This window comes from Pelobates fuscus, chromosome 12, assembly GCF_036172605.1.
Source record: "Pelobates fuscus isolate aPelFus1 chromosome 12, aPelFus1.pri, whole genome shotgun sequence".
In the NCBI taxonomy this organism is placed as follows: domain Eukaryota; kingdom Metazoa; phylum Chordata; class Amphibia; order Anura; family Pelobatidae; genus Pelobates; species Pelobates fuscus.
This window is the reverse complement of record NC_086328.1, coordinates 14,265,573-14,288,165: the sequence shown is the minus strand read 5'-3', so window position 1 is coordinate 14,288,165 and position 22,593 is coordinate 14,265,573. Positions and strand designations below refer to the sequence as shown.

At 43.0% G+C, this 22,593-nt stretch overlaps 1 protein-coding gene across 1 annotated transcript in view; it reads right to left on the bottom strand.

The window, feature by feature from the left end:
* Window positions 1-5,879: 5,879 nt before the first annotated feature.
* LOC134578929 (fatty acyl-CoA hydrolase precursor, medium chain-like) overlaps window positions 5,880-22,593 on the bottom strand; it is a 30,533-nt gene continuing 13,819 nt past the window's right edge. The window contains exons 7-13 of the mRNA XM_063438024.1: window positions 15,012-15,107; window positions 13,939-14,079; window positions 13,386-13,463; window positions 11,803-11,950; window positions 9,625-9,774; window positions 8,404-8,476; window positions 5,880-6,636 (exon numbers count right to left, since the gene is read on the bottom strand). Coding sequence (XP_063294094.1) covers window positions 6,447-6,636; window positions 8,404-8,476; window positions 9,625-9,774; window positions 11,803-11,950; window positions 13,386-13,463; window positions 13,939-14,079; window positions 15,012-15,107 — 876 coding nt within the window. The 3' untranslated portion in view covers window positions 5,880-6,446. The remainder of the gene's footprint in view (window positions 6,637-8,403; window positions 8,477-9,624; window positions 9,775-11,802; window positions 11,951-13,385; window positions 13,464-13,938; window positions 14,080-15,011; window positions 15,108-22,593) is intronic.

Below are 22,593 nucleotides of genomic sequence, written 5' to 3'. Positions count from 1 at the left end.
GCACTCCTGTGGTCCTTTCTCCTTTCGTGTATAATTCTGGGATTGATGGTCCTGATCCGGAGCACCCTTGGCCGCTGGGATTGAGTGCGGTTCCCACCATCTACTTTGCATAATAGAGGATATGGGGCATATGCAGCGAGAGCTTGTTTGCCGCCCAGAGCGGTCCAACTTCTTGGGCCCCCTGGGTATCTCCGGTGGCGGATAAGTAAGTATGTGGGTGCTCTTCGTGGCGAGATCAGCGCTTGTAAGCCTGTGGCCAGGGTCCGCTCGTTGCCTCTGTCTCTCCCAGATTTTCCCAAATTTCGTCAAATGCTGCCAAGAAGCTTAGAGTAGGCCTCGTATGGTGCACAGGGTCATGTTCTGGCATCATTTTGAGAGCGGTAGTGAGGCCCATGGATTTGACGGGGTGCACTTAGTTCAGTCCCAGATGAAGGTAAGTGGTTGAGAATGCCGGGATAACCCTCACCAGCGGGGAGGAGGGGGGGAAGACAGGGATGCCCACCTTGGGTCTGACTAGAACGTGGGCTGAGGGATCGACCATCTCCCCCAGTCCCGTACCGCCAGGCTTCTACTAGGCCGCAATATTGCCACTGTGGGTCATCCAGCGGTATAAGCAGTGTCGGCTATCAAATGTGTTAACGTGAGAGTCCTGGGTGAGCTGTGATTCAGCAGAGGTGTTTAAGTCAAAGTTTGAGGTATTAGAGCCATCAAAAGGGTCAATTTCGTTAATATATATTTTTAAGGTGTCTTGTGGTAGAAAAGAAAAAATCTAAGTATAAAAATATTTTAGAGTTTGACGAAGTGCTAGGTCAGCTGTGAACAGGGCCAGTGCTAGACTATTCAGCACCCTAGGCAAGATCAGCTACGCCCCCCCCCCCACAAAAAAAAAGTAAACTTTGTGTCTCTTTGTCCTACCCCAGCCCCTCTGTGTGTCTTTGCTCCCGCCCCTCTGAGTGTCTCTTTGTCCCTCCTCTGCCCCCTGTGTGCCTCTGTCCCCCATCAGTCCCCTTTGAGTATCTATGTTCCTTCAGCCCTTCTGTGTGCCTTGTTGTCTATCGCATTGTGGTGTCTTCCTCCTTCTGCAGTGCCAGCTTATCACCTTGTAGCTTGGTTGGGTGGACCACGGTGGAGGGTCTGTTCATTGCTCTCAGCGAGCAGCTTCCTCTCAGAGACAGATACAGAAGATCCTCTACTGATGGCCTGCCTGGCCAAGCTACATGCAGTGATCGGCAGGAGGGGGAACGCTGTGCTGTGCACTCCCCTCTTGCCGGTCACCCGGAGACTGGGTCCCTGTGCCTGTGTGCCCTAGGGGGCTGCCTATTTCACCTAGTGGTCACACAACCATAGTCTTACATATAACACATGCGAGCCTTTACCCTAGTTTTAATCAATTGCCCGACTTTACAATAGCTTCCAGAAAATAACAACTTTATCTTTAATGCACAATAAATGCAAACTTTCAAAGAGCACTCCCGACCTCTAAAGAATTTGCTAAAGTGCTTTATGTGTTAAGGGTGTCCTTTTTTTCATTTTACAAAAATAGCTGATATCAATAGAAATGAGCACTTTTATAAATTAACTTTGTTACACCCCCTGCCTGTCAATCAGACAACCGGTCCAATTACTTGTTTTGGTTATCTCAGTGGAGCTAAATTTAAGAGGCAGCAGTTGACCAGAACATTAGTCCTGGATATGTGGTGGTGACTAGAGTCAGGGCCGGACTGGCCCACCGGGATACCGGGAAATTTCCCGGTGGGCCGTCGGCACCTGGGGCCGGGGAGAAATGTGGGTGTCCTGCGGCTGGATGGCGGCCGCAGGGGAAGCTCTCCTTGCGGCCGCAGGGGAAGCTCTTCTGGCGGCCGCTGGGGGAGCAGGCTGTTCTGTCTCTGCTCCCCCTCCCTCGCGCGCTAGAAAGAGACCGGCGCCGGAATATGACGTCATATTCCGGCCCCGGTCTCATTAAGCTGCGCGCGAGGGAGGGGGAGCAGAGACAGAACAGCCTGCTCCCCCAGCGGCCGCCAGAAGAGCTTCCCCTGCGGCCGCAAGGAGAGCTTCAGGAAGGCTGGCTGGGCTGGAAGGTGAGCAGGGGAGGGGAGGGGGTGGGGGAGTAACAAAGGTCACAGGAAGGGGAGGGTGGGGGGTAACAAAGGGCACAGGAGGGGAGGGGGGGTAACAAAGGGCACAGGAGGGGAGGGGGGGTTACAAAGGGCACAGGAGGGGAGGGGGGTAACAAAGGGCACAGGAGGGGAGGGGAGGGGGTGGGGGGTAACAAAGGGCACAGGAGGGGAGGGGAGGGGGTGGGGGGGTAACAAAGGTCACAGGAGGGGAGGGGATGGGGTGGGGGGTAACAAAGGTCACAGGAAGGGGAGGGTGGGGGGTAACAAAGGGCACAGGAGGGGAGGGGGGTAACAAAGGGCACAGGAGGGGAGGGGGCAAAGAGGTCACAGGAAGGGGAGGGGGGTAACAAAGGGCACAGGAGGGGAGGGGGCTAAGAGGTCACAGGAAGGGGAGGGGGGGTAACAAAGGGCACAGGAGGGGAGGGGGCTAAGAGGTCACAGGAAGGGGAGGTGGCTAAAGAGGGCACGGGAGGGGGCTAAAGAGGGCACAGGAAGGGAGGGTGCTACATAAGGGCACAGGAGGGGAAGGGGCTAAAAAGCACACAGGAGGACAGGGGGCAAAATAGGGCACAGAAGGGGAGGGGCACCTATCAGTCTGCCCACCCACCCACACAGGTAACAACAAGTATGTATGTCAGTGGGAGTGTGTCTGTCTGTGTCATGCTGTCTGTGTGTCTGTCTGTGTCACGCTGTGTGTGTTTCTGTGTCATGCTGTGTGTGTGTGTGTGTCATGCTGTGTGTGTGTCTGTGTCATGCTGTGTGTGTGTCTGTGTCATGCTGTGTGTGTGTGTGTGTGTGTGTCTGTCTGTGTCATGGTGTGTGTGTCTGTGTCGTGTGTGTGTCTCTGTGTCACTGTGTGTCTGTATCATGGTGTGTGTCTGTCTGTGTCATGGTGTGTGTATGTCTGTCATGGTGTGTGTGTGTCAGTCGTAGTGTCTGTGTGTGTTTGTAAAAATAGTGTTTTACTCACTTTTTTTTTTCCAACGTCATGCTGGTCTCTGCCTCTATGACTGAGATCATCAAGCTTGATGATCTCAGCCAATCCGCACTGACACAGGAAGCGCCTCTAGTGACCGTCTGAGTGTCTGTCACTAGAGGTGTCACTAGGAAGCAATGTAAACACTGCCTTTTCTCTGAAAAGTCAGTGTTTACAGTGTTTACATTGTGTTTACATTCAAAAGCATGCAGGGACAGGCTATAGACACCAGAACCACTACATTAAGCTGTGTGTGTGTGCGCCTGCTAGTGAGTTTGCTTGCTTGCATGTGTGTGTGTGTCTGCTAGTGAGTGAGCTTGTGTTTTTATGTCAATGAGCTTGTGTATATTAGTGAAATTGTTTGTCTATGAGGCTGTGTATCAATGAGCTTGTGTGTGTCAGTGAGATTGTCTGTGTCTGCATGTGAGTATGCTTACTGTATAATTAAATGTTTTACTCTGAAAGGACCAATATATTATATTAGAAAAAGCAATATATATATATATATATATATATATATATATATATATATATATATATATATATATATATGTGTGTGTGTGTGTGTGTATATATATAATTACTCAATCATCTGGGGTGGCAAGCCTTACATATTACATGCGACAATATATGGCGCAATGACTTATGGGGCTGGCATAGATTTTTTTTCCCAGGGCTGCTTTGTATCCCCAGTCCGGCCCTGACTAGAGTTGAGCGAACCCGAACTGTAAAGTTCGGGTTCGTACCGAACATTACGATTTTTTGACCCCGAACCCGAGCCCGGACATTTCAGTAACAGTTCGGGTTCGAGTTCGGTGTTCGGCGATTTAATGGCGCGTTTTGAAAAGCTGCAGGGCAGCCAATCAACAAGCGTTTGACTTGTGTGCCCTTAGAAGCCATCACAGCCATGCCTACTAATGGCATGGCTGTGATTGGCCAGTGCAGCATGTGACCCAGCCTCTATATAAGCTAGTAGGGGCATGTCTATTAAATAGTGAGCAGCCTGTGCATTGTCCTCCCCCTTTGGGCCCCCACCCCTGGGCGGAGGACAATAGGTCCCCCCCAATTGGTATTTAGGGCCCCCATCCACCGCTCAGGGGTGGGGACCAGGGGGGAGGACATTAGGTTCCCCCCTTAGTCTAATTTAGGGCCCCCACCAACTGCTCAGGGGTGGGTCCAGGGGGGAGGACATTAGCTCCCCCATTGGTATTTAGGGCCCCCACCCACCGCTCAGGGGTGGGGACCAGGGGGAAGGACATTAGGTCTCCCCATTATTGGTATTTAGGGCCCCCACGCACCGCTCAAGGGTGGGGGCCAGGGGGAGGACATTAGGTCCCCCACTAATTGGTATTTAGGGCCCCCACCCACCGCTCAGGGGTGGTGGCCAGGGAGGAGGACATTAGGTCCCCCCCAATTTTTATTTAGGACCCCCACCCACCGCTCAGAGGTGGGGGCCGGGGGAGAGGACAATAGTTCCCCCCCACCTTATTGGTATTTAGGGCCCCCACCCGCCGCTCAGGGGTGGGGGCCGGGGGGAGGACAATAGGTCCCCCCCCTTATTTGAATTTAGGGTCCCCATCCGCCATTCAGGGGTGGTGGCTCAGGAGGGGGGAACCTTTTTTTTTTTTAACATAGGCTGCTCACTGTTTAATAGACATGCCCCTACTCGCGGTATAGCGAGTAGGGGCATAATTTACTAATACTCAGTAATCTTTACTTAGTATTAGTAAATTTGGCTGAAAGACCAAATCAGGTCTTTCAGCCTTTTAGTAGATAGCTCCCTAATACCGTGGGAATTAGGGAGTTATCTACTTTATCATTCCTGTCATTACATTGACTGGCCAAGTAACTTACATTTTATATGAATGTGTGTTACTATATTTGTATACTTTTTATTTAAAATTCTATACAGTGTAACATTCTTCTTCTTCCACTGGGTAAGTATATTAGTACTTAGGCAATACATTTGACTTCCTTTTGCAGCCGTCTAGCCCTTTCCAGGACTTTTTTAGAGCCATTTTAGTGCCCAAAAGTTCGGGTCCCCATTGACTTCAATGGGGTTTGGGGTCAAGTTCAGGTCAAGTTCGAGTCCCGAACGCGAACTTTTTGCCGAAGTTCGGCTGAACCCGGCGAACACGAAAATCCAGGTGTCAGCTCAACTCTAGTGGTGACATGTGTGAGCTGCCCTGGACATGTGGTGGTGATGCGAGGGGGTGTGAGAAAACAATTGCCTTTTCATTTTTTTTCTTCTCTTTTTTAAAACAAAATTCTTTATTTATATTTTTATCAAAGTATATGTAACAAAAATACAGTACAGCCTCCAAATGCGCAGCATATCAATAAGATAGGTATATAACAAAAACAGAAGTATAATGCACACAATCTGTCCACTGAGTACAAGTTGGATAACCTGTGTTTGAGGATGAGTGTAGGCAACTCATTATGTACATAGTATTTGGTTTGACAATCTAGCAAGTTAGCTACATATTGAGCTAAGGTCCCGCTAGTGCATTTGTAGAAGACTCTTCATTAATTACCAATGGGAAAATAGAAAAATGTTAATTCAGTAAGTCTTTGAAAAAATAATTAAACTAAAAAAATGTAAGACCTTATGTCAATGTCAGGTAATCCACTGGCCTATTCGGAATTTATTGCCAATTGGACAGTAATGTAGTGTCTATCCAATGAGTTCCTTTGTCCCATACACTCACTAGAGTCCGCTAAGGGAGGTTTTATTTAAAAAAAAAAATAAAAAATTAATCTCTTTCTTTCTTCGAGTAGGGTGGGGTGTTCGTATAAGGTGGAGAGGTTGGAGGGGACAGTATTACGAGCTTAAAGCAAGAGGAGTATATCAAAGGCCTATTTTAACATGGGTTATGATATGCAAGCATTTATCCTTGTTGTACCGAACAAACAAATGTCCCACAGAATAACTAGAAAACTAAATAGCATGTGTTCATTTGGGGGTATGTGTAGTAAACTGTGATATTTATTTATTGTATTTGGGCAAGGAATAACCCTTAAAATAAAACAATAAAAAAATAAACTTGAAACCAGTTGTATTGATGCAAGGTGACATCAGACCATTAGTTGAGAGTTTGCTTGGTTTCTGGTGAATAGTCATCTTACAGCGGCTTGAAAGAAAATGTATTTTGCAGAAATTAGATAGAATTGGCCCAGATTTTGTCAGTGTTCCTGGCTGGCAGATTGCTAAATCACAGATCCTTGAGGACTAACCCAAGGTGGAGATGAACACAAGCTTTAGATATCTTGAGCTACTTAGCAGTGATTGTTTTAAAATTTTTTGTTACTTCTTATGAAGAAACGTGATAACTATGATGATATATACAAATCTACAGTTCTCTGTGATCTTCTCTATGTTCCTCTGACATCTTTTGAATGGCCTCTGGAAGAGTTTTAGTCCAGAAAACAAACTTGTCTGCTTTATACTTTTCTGAGGGTTTCTGTTCCAAGTCAAGTTGCATGTAAGCTTCATTTTCTTGATATCTTGGCCATTTTACGAGACCTGGTCCGTTGGGATCTCTGTGAATCGGAAGACAAAAACTGGTTGATCAAAGACTGTGTGTAAACTGAGGGTGTTCATCAAAGTACACATGGATGGAATAATGAAGGTTACATATAAACTACTTCTAACAAGGAAATAAAATTAGACAATTACTTGTCTGCCACTCTGCCCCTCCCTTCCCCCTTCAAATTCCCCCATATTTCCTTATCTTTTCCTGGATTGCATTCTCCTTCCACATGTTTGTAACAATCAGGAAACCTACTGCTTACTGTTCCTAGCAAGACTTGAACCTCTATTTTCAACTTCCTGCCTCTACACTCTGCTCACCATACCACTGTGGAGCCTGTTCTGCTGCTATGTTTTCAAATGGTTTCTTTATCACATAGAGTGCTTGTTTTGCAGAGCATATGTGGGTTGGGTTTCAGTGTTATTCATTTCCAGGAAACAGAATAAATTGGTCAGGACCATCCTAATTAAAGAGAGCTATCTGTCTAATCTAGGCCCTTTTGTGGTTCCAGAGCCCTTAGTGCTATTTTGTACTGTTTTTTGAGTCTCTGTTATTTTTTTCGCTCTGCTGCCCTTGTGTACTTTCCTGCCTGCTTCATGTTCCAGGCTTCTGGGTAGTCTGACTACGATGGACACCTGGGTAGTCCCTGGGTGGTTTATCAAATTTCTCGTCTCCTTGCTCCGAACCATTTTGTTCCTCTCCTGGTTTGTAGCTTTCTTTTAGTCTGGTCTTGTTTTTTTATAGTTTCCTCAGTTTATCAGTGTATCCCAGCTAATGTCTAAAAATAAATTTTTCTTCTGACAAATTCTCCTCCCCCCCTCGCCCCCATAATATTACTAATTTGTTTTATTTTGTGAATGTAATCAATGGTGAAATCATCCAGGAAAAAGGAGCAAAGAATGTGAAAGACGGCTTAAAAGTATCAGAAAGTTTCATTTCAGAAAAGGCAGAAAAAATGTCATCAACCAATAAAGGTGGAGTAATCGGTCAATCCATAAGAAAATGGCTCAGATTTTGTTCTATCTACCTGACAGTTTCAAAAATTCAACCAACTCTTTAAGGGGAACCCACCCTTCAAAGGATTCTCGATATGTAATTTAATTATCAACTATAGCTAACAAATATGTGTTTGAAAAGCAATTAAATGTAGAAATCCACACAGTTCTATTTACTTCTATATTGGCACCAATCGCCTCCATCTTGGCTCCCTGTCAGTCAGTATTACAAGTTCTGCACCTGACAGATAGCACAGAGAGGGGAGCCGTGTTCTGAAAAGTGGTTCAAATTCTAAAACCCAAACAAATCGTCATTAAGCTTGCATTTAAAGATGAATCTTACTTTAGAACTTTTCAGAACACGACACTTTGGTAAATCTCCACCAATGGTCTGGGTTCTCCTTCTCCAATCCAATGTATGCCCAGGCTGTGCCAAAACTCAACTGGATTGTGATGTCAGTTACTAAATCTTTAAAATATATTTAAAACAATATGGAGCGTTGCATGAATAAAAGATAAACTCTGTTTACAGGTGATTCTCAATGGTTTAGTCAGTGGTGACATCCAGAAATGTGACAGTTCTGCTTTAAGTATCAGAAGATATTTTAAGCCATTTTGTTTCCTTGTTAGTATCATCATTCTTACTTCCCATACTCTGAGCAGCAATTCAAACCACACCATCCCAGCCATAATTTTCATCACTTTTTGTCCACTACCGTAAATTGCTAATCTAGGAAAAAAAGTGTTTTTTGAAACAAATATAAGTAAACTTCATGTCTTACCCATTTCGAGCAAAGTTGGCCCAATATTTCATCATTGTTTTGCTGAAATGTCTTTCTTTCTCTGTTCTACCATCTTGTGACAAAAAAGAAAAATGTTAGCCATGCAAACACAGCTTAAAGGGAAACTTTAGGCATCAAAACAATTTTGGCTTAATTAAGTTTTGCGCTTAGTCCCATGCTGGGCCAGCTGCAATGACTACAATACACATCAGCCCCAATATATAGTAAAAACCAAAGTATTTGTATTTACTTTGTATCACACAGCCTGGTTACAATGCTGCTGCCCATCCCATGTGTTCCCTATTAAGGGTTAATAAGTATAGGGGTGTATATAAAAAATACCCCTTTCTGTCTCATTAGAGATATTTTTGCCAGAAGCTCAAGAAAGCAGGCTGAAGGGTCAGTGTTAGGACCCGCTTAGGGGGGTCTGCCTTGACGTTGGCAGGCGGGCCTTACCTCCAATGGCCATTGGAGCAACTAAATGACCTCCATTTGTCTAAATATACATAGGGATTAAGGAGAAAGCGCAAGTAACATTTTCTTTACTTTAATTAAGTTTTGGTGTATAGATCATGCCCCATACAGTCTCACTGCTGAATTCTCTGCCATTTATGAGTTAAATCAATCTTGTTTCTCTTTATGCAGTCCTAGTCACCTCCCCTAGCTGTGACAGATACAGCCTGCATGAGAAAAAGGGTTTATTTTTCAATCAGATGTTACATTGCTTTAGAGATTTTTATATCCTACTCTGTAAATTGAACTTTAAACACAAAGAGGAGGTTACTGCAGGGTTTTGGAGGCTTTCAACAGAGCAGGTGATAAGAAATTCTAAATTAAACAGACTGTGCAACACAGGAATCTAGATTATCTAGGTTCCTTTTCGGGAAGTGTTTAGGAAGGCTGTGCAAGTCACATGAAGGGAGGTGTGACGAAGGCTGTATAAACAAACTAATTTAACTCCTAAATGGCAGATAATTGAGCAGTGAGACTGCATAGGAATAATCTATACACATAAATTGCTTCGGTAAGCTAAAGCTTTTTTGATGCCTATAGTATCCCTTTAAAAAACAAAAAACTAGTATTTTGGAGCCGGACCAAGGCTTTTTCTTGTTTAATAATCATTTTAACCTGCTTTGTTATTTTATATCCCCATATTAAAGTACTTTGGAATATTTTGCTCTATATAAAAATAAGGATTATCACAAATTAATTGTGATTTACCTTTGGAAGAGGCATCAGCATGAAGGAATGGGGCTCCCATAACGTAGTAAATTTCGTCCCCATGATCTGATTTAACGTAGTCTGGCCTTGTATTCTTCGCAACGGCTAATGGATGCTGGAATTCATAGAAATAAACCGGAAATCCAGAATCTAGAATATATATATTTTTTTTTAAAGCAAGGAGCATGTGAGATATAAATATAAATCTGTAGCGACTAGTAAACATTACAAATCGGTAACATAAGGTATGTATTTTATACGTACAGATCAAAGGAACGCCGCGCAATACAGCTAATACTTTGTGGCAGTGCAGCAACTGCTGTTTGTCTCTTATTATTATTAAACACCTTTTTTCCCTCATCAGGTAAGGAGAACATTCCAACGGGAAAAGGGAAAAACATTGCTGGAATTATTATAAGGAGTATTTTGTTTGTTAGAGATGTTGTTGTTTTTTTGCTGTTTTGTTTTTACAAAATGGTGGATGTAATGTGAGCCCACAAAATGGTGGATTCTAATGTAAAATGTTTAATCATGTATGTTTTTATTTTATGTATGTTAAGTAAGTAATTTATTAAAGACATAGTCTATACTTTTGTGGCAGAGCAGCAGCAGTTGTTCGTCCCTTGTTATTAAACAACTTTATTCCCTCATCAGGCAGTGAGGGCACTACACTCTCAACACTTTGATAAATCTTCCCCATTCATTTTATGCAAAGATAGTGTTAAAGCCACCGCTTAGGTGGTTTGCCCCACCTTTCCCCCTTAAAAGGTAATGAAACCTACCTCATTTCCTGCGCCACACAGGTCCAACTGCGCTGGCCCTGCCCCTGATCCGCCTCCTTGGCTGACATAATCAGAATACATTACCCCATTGGCGATTCCCCTTAACCCTCTTCCCGGTTTCCTGATCGGCCCGCTTTCGCTTCTGACGTCAGATGCCCTCCTATTTAGACGAAGCTGCAGCAGTGTTGATAATCATTTACTCAGCTGTTTCCTAGCGATTCAAGACTGACGTTTGAGCTCAATCTTAAATACATTTTCTTGTGTACCGAACCTTTGCCTGTGATATCGTTTAGCCAAACTTCTCCAATCCTGAATTTGGACTCCAAGAAATATTCTCTTGCTCAATCCCACTAAAAATTGCTTCAATGTAAAATAAAGCAAATTACCTCCTTCTAATTCGGAATAAAGTGAATATACCTTTAAATCAGCTCCTGGAGATTCCTTTTGGATACAGTTATTTATTGATTAAAATTCTTGTATTTGGAGTACTCCATCTTGGAATTTACAGTCATTAAGCTTTCAGGATACAATCAGTCCTTGTTTAAAGTGTCTGCAACTTTGCTTAAAGGGTCTGCATTTTGTCTAAACCTTGTCAACACATTTAAATATACATTTCACTTCTTTAAATTCACTAGAATGACTATTATTCTGTATGTATTCTATTTAGGTGCTCAAAGTGACCGTTTATTTATTCAAAATATTCCAAATTAATGTTCAACTGCTTAGGCTGTTTAACCCCTTAAGGACACATGACATGTCTGACATGTCATGATTCCCTTTTATTCCAGAAGTTTGGTCCTTAAGGGGTTAAAGTGACTTTTCATCTATTCAAATTGTTCCAAATTTCTGATCAGCTTCCAAAGCTCTTTAACGTGACTCTTCATCTGTTTAAAGTTGTTCAGATTTATGCTCAACTTCTCAAGCTATTCAGAGTGAAATTATATCTATTTAAAATATATAAAGTGAAAGTTCGTCTATCAAGAAATTTTAAAGAAACATTTAATTATTGCAATAATCAATAATCATTCACATTTATATTCAATTCTAAACTAAATAAATTCAAAACTAAATAAATTCCCCTAGCTAAAAAGGTGTGCCCAGTAATGCAATCTGACCAAGTTTACAGTACATTTATAAATGGTTTTCTTGCTGTATTTAGTTTTTTTATATTTGTTTAAAAGTGTTTGCTTGCTGGTTTAAAAAAAGAATTGCCAAGTGATGTATGTCCCGTTAATATTTTCTCTGTTATACTGTAATTGTTGATTTAAAACTACCCAAACTATTAGATTGTAATAAAGTAAAACCAAGTGTGAGAGTTAACTATTATTGTAAAAAAATGAATGCAGCATATTATCTAATTTTACCGTGTTCCAGGATAAAGGTTGTTGTTACCTACCTCTGTGATATTTCGCTGTCTTCAGAGCTGGTATAACAAATATGATATCACCGCACAAATCCAAGAATCGGTCTCGGATTTCAAAAGGATCGCTTGTGTCCCCAAAATATTCCTCCATTACCAAAGGGATGGATTTTTCTGTCAAATGCTACAAAGTTTTTATTTTAAATAAATCTCATAGTGTATTATCTCTCTCTCTCTCTCATATGAAATGTGATTCTTTGTTGAACTAATTTGCATATGCCCACCCAGAATCCTTTGCAGTAGTAATATCACTGCAAATTTGAAATTTCTGTGGGAAATCTCACACACACAAAAAACATTGGGCGTGGGGTTCCGCACTCAATGTTTTTCCACTTACTTGCTCCTGATGCAAATTCTACAGCCAACAAGTTATAGCTTAGTGTGCTGAAGAGAGCACTCGGAAAGCTTGGTATTGATTAAAAGTTATGTTGTTTTATTTAAGCATCCAGCATATCAATGTTTCAGTCTGCACTGGGATTTCTATCAAGACAGTGCTACACCTACATTGCAACGTTTAAATGCATGTTCAAAGTCAACTTAACAAGGAGGGTGGAGACGTCAGGTGTGTAAACTTCAAAGTGAGGGGTGGATAGTTGCAGAGGAAACCAATACCGAACCTCGATCCCATTCAGTGGAGGTAGGAACACCAACAAAGTGCGGTGTCCAAACACAATAGGTTGAAATGGATTAGAAACAAATCAAACAATGGAATTAAAATTAAACGCAGAGGTCTATCACAGGGACTGTGCACTTCCCCAGGGATGGGATTTTTTTTTTTTTAATTCATTAACGGCAGAAGATATAGGAGGGAAAAATTGGCCCTACTCATGAAGAGACGTCTATCATGCAATGGAGAATAGCAAAGCCCAACATCACAGAAATGGGGCAAATTCACTTCAAATACATTTCAAATAAAAGCATTTTTTAAAGCATGAACTCATAATGACTAATTGTAACTGAGGAGCAGTCACCATTCAGGCTTGTTGAAACAAGCTAAATTGGTGGTTCCCAAACCAATCCTCACGCCCATCTCTACCAGTCCACGATTTAGAGATTACCCAGTTGTGGCTAAGGAGTTTTTAGAAAGGGAAAAAACACCTTGGACAAAACTGGGTAATCCCTAAATCCTGAACTGTCCCTATGTCCTCTAGTTCTCTGAAATTCATCAGAAGGCTTGGCCAGCATCGAGCTGGGGCACCACTGATGGTCAGCTAAGGCTCTAAATCAGGAGCTCCCCATTCATAAAAATGGCTTCAAAAAGGTACATACCTTTCGACCCCTAATGGCAAGGAAGCATCAGGGACCTAATTTCAAGGAAGGTATTATGGTACCCAGAGTTTTTCTTTAAATATACTTTAAGTTAGTCATAATATAATTAAAATTATCCAAGGAGGCCTTTGGGAAAATTACCCTTCTGGTCCCAAAGGTTTCCCTGTTGTTTTGTTTTTTGTGTTTTTGTTAATATAATAAGTCTATTTTTTTTTTAACCAATCACGTATTTGTTAAACTTAACAAAGGACACATTCAGTGTGCATACAGATTGTATATATGTGACTTACCAAAAAGTCAACGATTTTCAGCAGTGACTGGACTGTTTGTTTATCCATTCCATCTTGAAAACCATCAACATTCATGACCTGGTCACAAAACAACAACAATAGTTCATGATTAGGTTCCACTTGACTCAGAACACAATTTTCAGGCAATTTTCTGTTTATCTCATTTATCATATACTTACGTTCCTGAACTCTAGTCAAAGTTTATTTTCCCTAGCCCTGATCATTGCAATTTTTAGCAGAACATCCATTTACAGTCATCCATAAAATGCTGATCATAATTTGAACAACCTGTCTATCTCTAATAAAGCATGTTATTTATTGTGTATAAGTGTTGGCCCATTCTGTTACTTCATCTGGACCTTGCACGTATTTCTGATCGAACCTTGCTTTAAAACCCTATATCTTAAGAAGGCTTAGTTTGACATTAAATTAATTTGCTTGGGATGATTTTCTTACTTTGAGACGTTTGTTACAAAACGTCATCTGATTCTTTATGACTTTTAATGGAAAACAATCTTCTATTTTGTAAGGAGACAATAAAAATAGTTCTTACCTGAAATAATAGCCAGCCAAACTCTTGGTTATTAATGCCAATAATAAAGGGAACATTGTTGCTCTGTTTATTCGCCATAATCTCTTCTGGAGGTTTGGGTAGAAACACCCCATCTACACATCCAGGTACATCTAAAAGTCCCTGTACAGATAATGTATAACGGTTTTAATCTTCTATTTATAGGAACACAGCAACATTGTATTCTCTATCCTCAGAACAATAATTTGTATTTACTGCTGTTTTCGTTATATTGACTGCAATACAGTAAGCAGAGAGGGTAGAAAGAAGAGGTGTGTGCCCACTACAGGGCTTCTATGCAGGCTGCAAAAGCAACCTGCAATGCTCAGCATTAAACAGGGATTTTGTTTAAGCCAGGTAACTGTATACACTGTATAGTGGATTTCTTCCCAAATACTGATTTTTTGTAACATCCTGCAGGCATTTTTTGTAAAATACACTGAAGAAGTGCTGGAGTAGGCAAGGGACATGCCAGAATAATCCAGCACTTCCCTCTTTATGCCACTACTGTGATAGTAACGTAATTTGAATAAAAGTTACTTTCCCACCTTTGCTTGTGGATTGAGGTGTTTCTCCTCTCCTTCTCTTTCTGGTGGAAGAAATCCAGCAGTTCAGCCTAACTTAATTTTCTAAGCAGTAACATAACCTGCATGCACCTCTCCCCAGACTAAAGTATATGCAGATTTTGTGCTGTAACATTTAGTGACAAATGCCCAACGGCGGCAGGGTTCCCCTCCGTGCCTCCCAACTCCTCACCTTAGCCCATCCTCCAAGATGTTCATTCCCCTGAAGTGGGGGAGTGGTGTCACCAGAGTAGAATCGAGTTCGTGTCAGTTTGCAGGTCATATTTTTTGTTGATTTTTTGGGGGGAAGGGGTGGCATACCAGCAAGACTTACTTCATCAAAAAAACTGAGTTTTAGAAAATCACTGATTTTGGTCAGACTAACCCTTTAAGAATTGTAATTCTAACTGCCTGTTATTACGCCGTTTCACCTTAAACAAGAATTGTTTTCAAGTATCCTAGTAGAAAACACAGGGTAATTACATAACATACCATGGAATCCGAAATCAAAAGGATTTCTTTTTCAGTTTTCTTTTTCACGCAATCCGCCAATTTATCAGGATCACAGCCGGATTTATTGGCAACGTACTGAAAAACACAAAAATGGCACTCAACAAAAAGTCTAGTAGTGCAAATACATTTTCCTATTTATGGTTCAGATTGCTGCACTCAGGAGACCTTCTCTAGTGATTTTCCCTCCAGTGTGGGCTGCCATGTACCCCCCAGCGTGAGCTGCCGTGTTCACTCCTGTGTGCACTGCCATATTCCCTCCAGTGTGAGCTGCTGTGTTCCCTCCAGTGTGAGCTACCGTGTTCCCTTCTATTATGAACTGCTGTGTTTCCTCCTATTATGAACTGCTGTGCTCCCTCCAATGTGAGCAGCCGTGTTCCCTCCAGTGTGGGCTGCCGTGTTCCCTCCTATTATGAACTGCTGTGCTCCCTCCAATGTGAGCTGCCATGTTCCCTCCAGTGTGAGCTGCCGTGTTCCCTCCTATTATGAACTGCTGTGTTTCCTCCTATTATGAACTGCTGTGCTCCCTCCAATGTGAGCTGCCGTGTTCCCTCCAATGTGAGCTGCCGTGTTCCCTCCTATTATGAACTGCTGTGTTTCCTCCTATTATGAACTGCTGTGCTCCCTCCAATGTGAGCTGCCGTGTTCCCTGATTATTCTACAGACAGCAGTTGGTCTGTCTAACTGTTTGGATCAGTGATAGCAGCCTGATATGCTCTGCTTAGAAGTGGACACTGACCCTCACTCACACTCACTGACAATACATAGACTGGAGAGAGAAATAAGAAACCTAAAATATTTGGACACTATGGCCTTAAAGTTCTGCAATGTGCCATAGGGTTAATATGGGCTTTGTTACACCACTCTTATGCCTCGTTTCCACTGAGCGGATCAGTTTGGGTCGGTTCGGTACGGTACGCTATTTTGAGTGTTTCCATTATGAAAGTGGCCCATACAACCGAACCAAACCGCACTATTCATGGTCCCCCTTCAGATGTAGGGCCATAGGAAATGGTACGGTAAGGTTAGGGCGGAGCTACTGGCGTCACACAATTCATTCCACTGATTGGCGGACAGAAAAACGTCAATGCTCACGTCAAAGGCAAGCGTGAAACAAACACCACGTCGCCATTTAGTCCAGATAATAGGAGAAGGATGCCTGCAAACAACAGCAAGGTCTGGTCGGCTCAGGAACGATCCACTTTCCTAACTATAATTGGCGATAGCGTTATTCAGAGTGAGCTTGATGGATCAGTGAGAAATGAAAAGGTGTATAAAGATATTTCTCAGTGGATGGCAGCTGAGGGATTTGAACGGACATCGGGTCAGAGTAGGGCAAAGCTTAAAAAGCTGAAAGGCCAATATAAAAAAATTAAGGATGCCAACAGCCGTAGTGGAAACAGTCGAAGTACTTGGAAGTGGTACGACGCCATGGGTTCCATTTACGGTCATAGGCCGGCAAACCAAGGCAGGGAGGGAGGTCTGGACTTTGCATCTGCACTTCTCGAATCCATGATAGAACCCGTTGGTAAGTTTTTTTCCTACTTTGCATTGGCTTTCGCTCTGCTAACCATTTATAAATTCACTGCACAAAACCATTAACTATTTGCACAAAAAAAAACATTTTATTTTTACAGTGTACTGAACTATTGATCTGTGCATTTTCAGATACAGTTGAAGGACTCTCCAATGATACCTCAACCTTTTCTTATGTTTCTGACGATGGTCCATCAACGTCCAGCAAACTGTGAACTCACTCAAAATGCTTCTATGTAGTTTGTTTGCATAATTAAATCCATAATCATAATTGTACATTGTCTGTATATACTGCTATTTAAATTTAATTGTATTTTGAGCCAGGGCCGGACTGGGGATACAAAGCAGCCCTGGATAAAAAATTTATGCCAGCCCCATAAGTCACTGTGCCATATATTGTCGCGTGTAACATGTAAGGATATGTCTTGCCAAGACAGATGATTGAGTAATATATATATGTCCCTACAGGCTTTTCAACGTAAACACTGACTTTTCAGAGAAAAGGCAGTGTTTACATTGCTTCAAAGTGACACCGCTACTGACAGTCACTCAGACGGTCACTAGAGGTGCTTCCTGTGTCAGTGCACGTACATTCAGGGCCTCCACACTCTGTAGGTGCTGAACGTTCCCCATAGAGATATATTGATTCAATGCATCTCTATGAGGAGAGGCTGATTGGTGTAACGTTTTGCAGCCAATCCAATGGCAAAGCATTGGATTGGCTGAGATCATCAAGCTTGATGATCTCAGTCATAGAGGCAGGGCCAGTCGAGGGGAGACCAGCTCGCTGCGTGGGGAAAAAAAAAAGGTGAGCAAAAACACTATTTTTAAACACACATATACACCATGACAGACACAGAAACACACATACCATGACACAGACAAACACACACCCCATGACAGAGACACACACACACACACACACCATACAGACAGACATACACACACCATACAGACAGACACCATGACAGACAGACACACATATACCATGACACACACACCATTACACAGACAGACACACACACCATGACGGACACACACACCATGACACAGACATACACACACACCATGACGGACAGACAGACACACACACACACACACACACCATACAGACAGACACCATGACACAGACAGACACACACCCCATGACACAGACACACACACCATGACGGACAGACACACACACACACACACACACACACCATGACACAGACATACACACACACACCATACAGATACACACACACACACCATGACACAGACAGACACACACACCATGACGGACAGACACACATACACACCATGACACAGACAGACACACACACACCGTGACACAGACAGACACACACACACCATACAGACAGACACCATAACACAGACAGACACACACACCATACAGACACACACCATGACACAGACACACACACACACACCATACAGACACACACCATGACACAGAGAGACACACACCCCATGACACAGACACACACCCCATGACGGACAGACACACACCATGACACAGACAGACACACACACACCATACAGACAGACACCATGACACAGACAGACACACACACCATGACGGACAGACACACACACACCATACAGACAGACACCATAACACAGACAGACACACACACACCATACAGACAGACACCATAACACAGACAGACACACACACACACATTACTCCTACCTGCCAGGGGGTCGTGCAGTGCAGGAGGCTGCTGGGGAAGGGGCACCTGTGCTGGCGGCCGCTGGGGAAGGTCTGCTGGCGGCCGCTGGGGGACTTGTACTGGCGGCCGCTGGGGGAGCTGCGCTGGCTCTGCTCTCCCGCGCTGCTGAATGAGACTGGTGCCGGAATATGACGTCATATTCCGGCACCGGTCTCATTCAGCTGCACGCTGGGAGAGCAGAGCCAGCGCAGCTCCCCCAGCGGCCGCCAGTACAAGTCCCCCAGCGGCCGCCAGCAGACCTGCCCCAGCGGCCGCCAGCAGACCTGCCCCAGCGGCCGCCAGCAGACCCAGGTGTCTGCCCGGCCCCAGGTGCCGACGGCCCACCGGGAAATTTCCCGGTATCCCGGTGGGCCAGTCCGGCCCTGTTTTGAGCTTATCTTAAGTATATTGTGTTTATTGTGTTTATTTTACTTCGTGCTTATACTGTTCTTATGTGTTACATATTTTCTTTATTTACATTATGTTAAATAATATATACATCCACATGTTTTTTGTACCAATTGCTAAAAAAACCAAAACACCGTTATGGCCTTTTGTATATTCCAGGTGATAGGAGACGGTTTCAGCTGGATTTGCGCACAGTCATGGAGGATATGCGGGCAGCAGAGGAAAGGCAGCAGGAAAGGATGGAGAACCTTTCTGAGCTGCAGTTTCAGGCACTGCGTCAGGATGCCCAGGAAGCAAGGCGCCAGGAGGCAGAAATCGCCCCCCGGCAGCAGATGGAGCAGTTGGCTACCTTCAACCAGGCCTTCCTTGGTGTCCTTGGGCAGCTTGTTCAAGTGCTGGGAGGCAGTCGTGATCCCAGGTCACCTACCAGGCAGTAGTGCCTTTCAGCTAGGACAGGACCTGCACACTTCTTTATTTTAATTTTTTGGTAAAAATATTTATTTTTGTTTTTTGTAAAAAAGGTTTATTTGTAAATATATTTTTTTACTCTGTACTTGTAAGTATATTTTGAAAGATCACTTTTTCAGTTGAATAAAAAACAGGAGAGACTTGGTGTGTGTCTGATTAAATGTAAAACTTTCTTAAAACTTTAATAAAACCGTAATAAAATGTTAATAAAATCAGGGTAAGAAATTAAATGTTGAGGTGCCGCATGAGAGCCTGACGTATTTCACTGCACTCTTCTTCGCTATCCTGTGTAATTACCCGTCCTGGCTCTTCTGCAGACGTATTCCAATCCTGGTGGAAGTCTTCTCCATGTCTTTCACAAAGATTGTGAAGAGCACAGCAAGTAAGCACCATGGATTTGACAAGTGCAATGTCACTGTCATTCCTCTTCATAAGACAACGCCACCTACCCTTAAGTCTTCCGAATGCATTTTAAACTACGACCCGTGCCCTGGATGTTTTCTTGTTGTAGGTTTGTTGTTCTGGTTTCAGGCGGCCATTGTCATGAAATGGTTTCAGGAGCCAATTTTGTAAAGGGTAGGCAGAGTCCCCGAGCACATAATAGCCAACATTCACCCCCCCAATGTTCTTAGTGCAAACTGGCCAACCCAATCCCAAAATGTGGACAGTCGTAGAACCCGAGCATTATACAAGCTCCCAGGCTTTCCTACATTCACACTCCAGAATAGTCCTTTTCCATCCACTACTCCTTGGAGGATGATGGAATGCCAGCCTTTTCTGTTGAAGTAGTCAGTGTGGTATTCTTGTGGTGCTATTATTGGTATGTGTAACCCATCAATAGCACCAACACACTGTGGAAGGCCCCACCTGTTCTCAAAGTAGTCAGCCATGTCTTTAAGCTTTTGCCAGTCCGGAAAATGAATAATTTCAGGAGCTAGCAATGTGCATACAGCCTTACAGAAGTCCTGCACACACCGGCACACTGATGGTTGACTGACACCAAAAAGATGACCTATACTTCTGCATTCACTGTTGGTAGCCAGCTTCCACCGTGCAATGGCAACTCTTTTCCTCACAGGCAAACAGGCTCTGAAGTTGGTGGTTTGCTTCTCCATCGCTGGACATAACTTTGCACAAAGGTATAAAAATGTTTCCTCCGACATTCTGAAATTGTGCACCCACTGTGTGTGTGTGAATCCAGGGACGGTCACATCCCACCACTCATTGGCGCGGCGGAGAGCCCAAATGACTGGTCGGCGGCGCTGCTTTGACAAAAGGAGAAGCATCTAAAAAAAAAAAAAGACAGATGTTACCATATCACTAATAATACAACATAAAATACTTTACACGGACAGATAGCATCATGTATAAAAGCGAGCAACATAAATAACATAAGGAGTATTTATGTATAAGGTGTAATTCTTGATTTTTACATGTGTGCAACATGTATGTTGTTAAATACATATTGTATATCCTTCCCATCTTATATTCGATTTTTTACATATTCTGTATTATTTTTATTTTTTAATACGTGTAGAACTACATGACAAATGGCATAAAGTTGCTTACCCTATAGCGCTGCCGTCTTTGTCTTTGCCGCACAAAGGTGTACTTCTCCTCTCGGCTCAAGACCCAAGCCATACGTTTTCTTCTCTTTTCTGCTGTGTTTCTCTTCGCCACTCGCAACCTTCTCTCATAAAGTGCGGCACGTACTTTAATTTCAAAGAACCAAAAGACGAGCTGCTGGATGACCTCCATTATTGTTATTTGTAGCGTCACGTATGTTCTCGCACTAGTGTGACGCCACACTAGGCATTTGGGGTAAACCACGCAAGCCTCCAGGCATTCCAACATGCAGTGGAAACGCTCGCCGGAATAGGCCGGACCATTCAAAATCTTCCAAACTGTACCGACCCGAACCGATCAGCTCAGTGGAAACGAGGCATTAGAGACTTATTCACTAATCCACTAAAAATACAGTCAAATGAAATTATACGTGCTGCATTTGAGTAAGTAGCATCCACTTGCGGCCAAGGAAAATTAATTAATGGACTACATTCAGTTTTTATGCTATACCCTTCAGTGGGAAAAAACAATATGTATTAAAGGAACATTCCAGGCACCATTACAATTTCTTTGTAATTAGGTTGTTATGGTGCGAGGAGTTCCCTGGGCGACTCTTTACCTAAAAGGGTGAAACTGCTTATCAGTGGCTGGTGCTCTGAGACTATTATCAGCTCCCAGTTTAAGGCTCCCTGATTCAAGTCTCGTCCTGCAACAGAAGTTTGTGGGAGGAGTTAATGATCACTGGATAGATTACTTTGGGGTTACCCCTTTGAGGTAAAGAAACACTCAGATGACTTTCAATAAAGTTGGAATGTCCCTTTAACGAACGTGTAATGGATATGCCTGAATCGTGAATTGCTAAGGCGTACAAAGGGTTTCTAGATTAGATTATTCTTTAACCCCCTTAAAGGGATACACTAAGCAACGAAACAACTTAAACGGACACTATAGTCACCAGAACAACTACAGCTTATTGCATTTGTTCTGGTGAGTAGAATTATTGCCTTCAGGCTTTTTTGCAGTAAACACTATCTTTTCAGAGAAAATGCAGTGTTTACATTACAGCCTAGTGATAACTTCACTGGCCACTCCTCAGATAGCTGTAAGATATCCTTCCTGGGTAATGGCTGCCTAAAATGCATCCAAACATTGTGTCTCCTCCCTCTGCATGCAGACACTGAACTTTTCTCATAGAAATTCATTGATTCAATTCATCTCTATGAGGAGATGCTGATTGACCAGGGCTGTGTTTGAATCATGCTGACTCTGCCCCTGATCTGCCTCCTTGTCAGTCTCAGCCAATCCTATCGGGAAGCATTGTGATTGGATCAAACTACCATTTCTGATGATGTCAGCAGGCAGCTTGTTTTTCTGAGTCTAACAGCATGCAGAGTTACAGCTTCAGGCTTGAATACAGTAAGATTTTGCTATATTTATGGAGGCATTAGGGGCCCGGGGGGGCTAGATGGTGGTTTTAACACTATAGGGTCAGGAATACATGTTTGTGTCCCCGATCCTATAGTGATCCTTTAATGAAGCTGCTTTTTAAGTGTTTTAGTGCCCCGGCAGTCTCACTGCTCATTTTTCTTATTCAGTTTTGTTTCTGTCTATGCAGCCCTAGCCACACCTCCACTGGCTTAGACTGACACAACCTGCATGAAAAAATGGTTTATTGTCAATCAGGTGTTACAGCATGATGTGATTACTTTAGACGTTTTTTATTTTTTATTTTAATCTCCTGCTCTGTTAATTTAACTTTAATCACACACGGCGACTCCAGAATATTCTAGCGGGCTATTAACAGAGCACAAGATAAGAAATTCTAAATTAAACATACTGTGCAATAAAGTTTAAACATTACATCTTTCTTT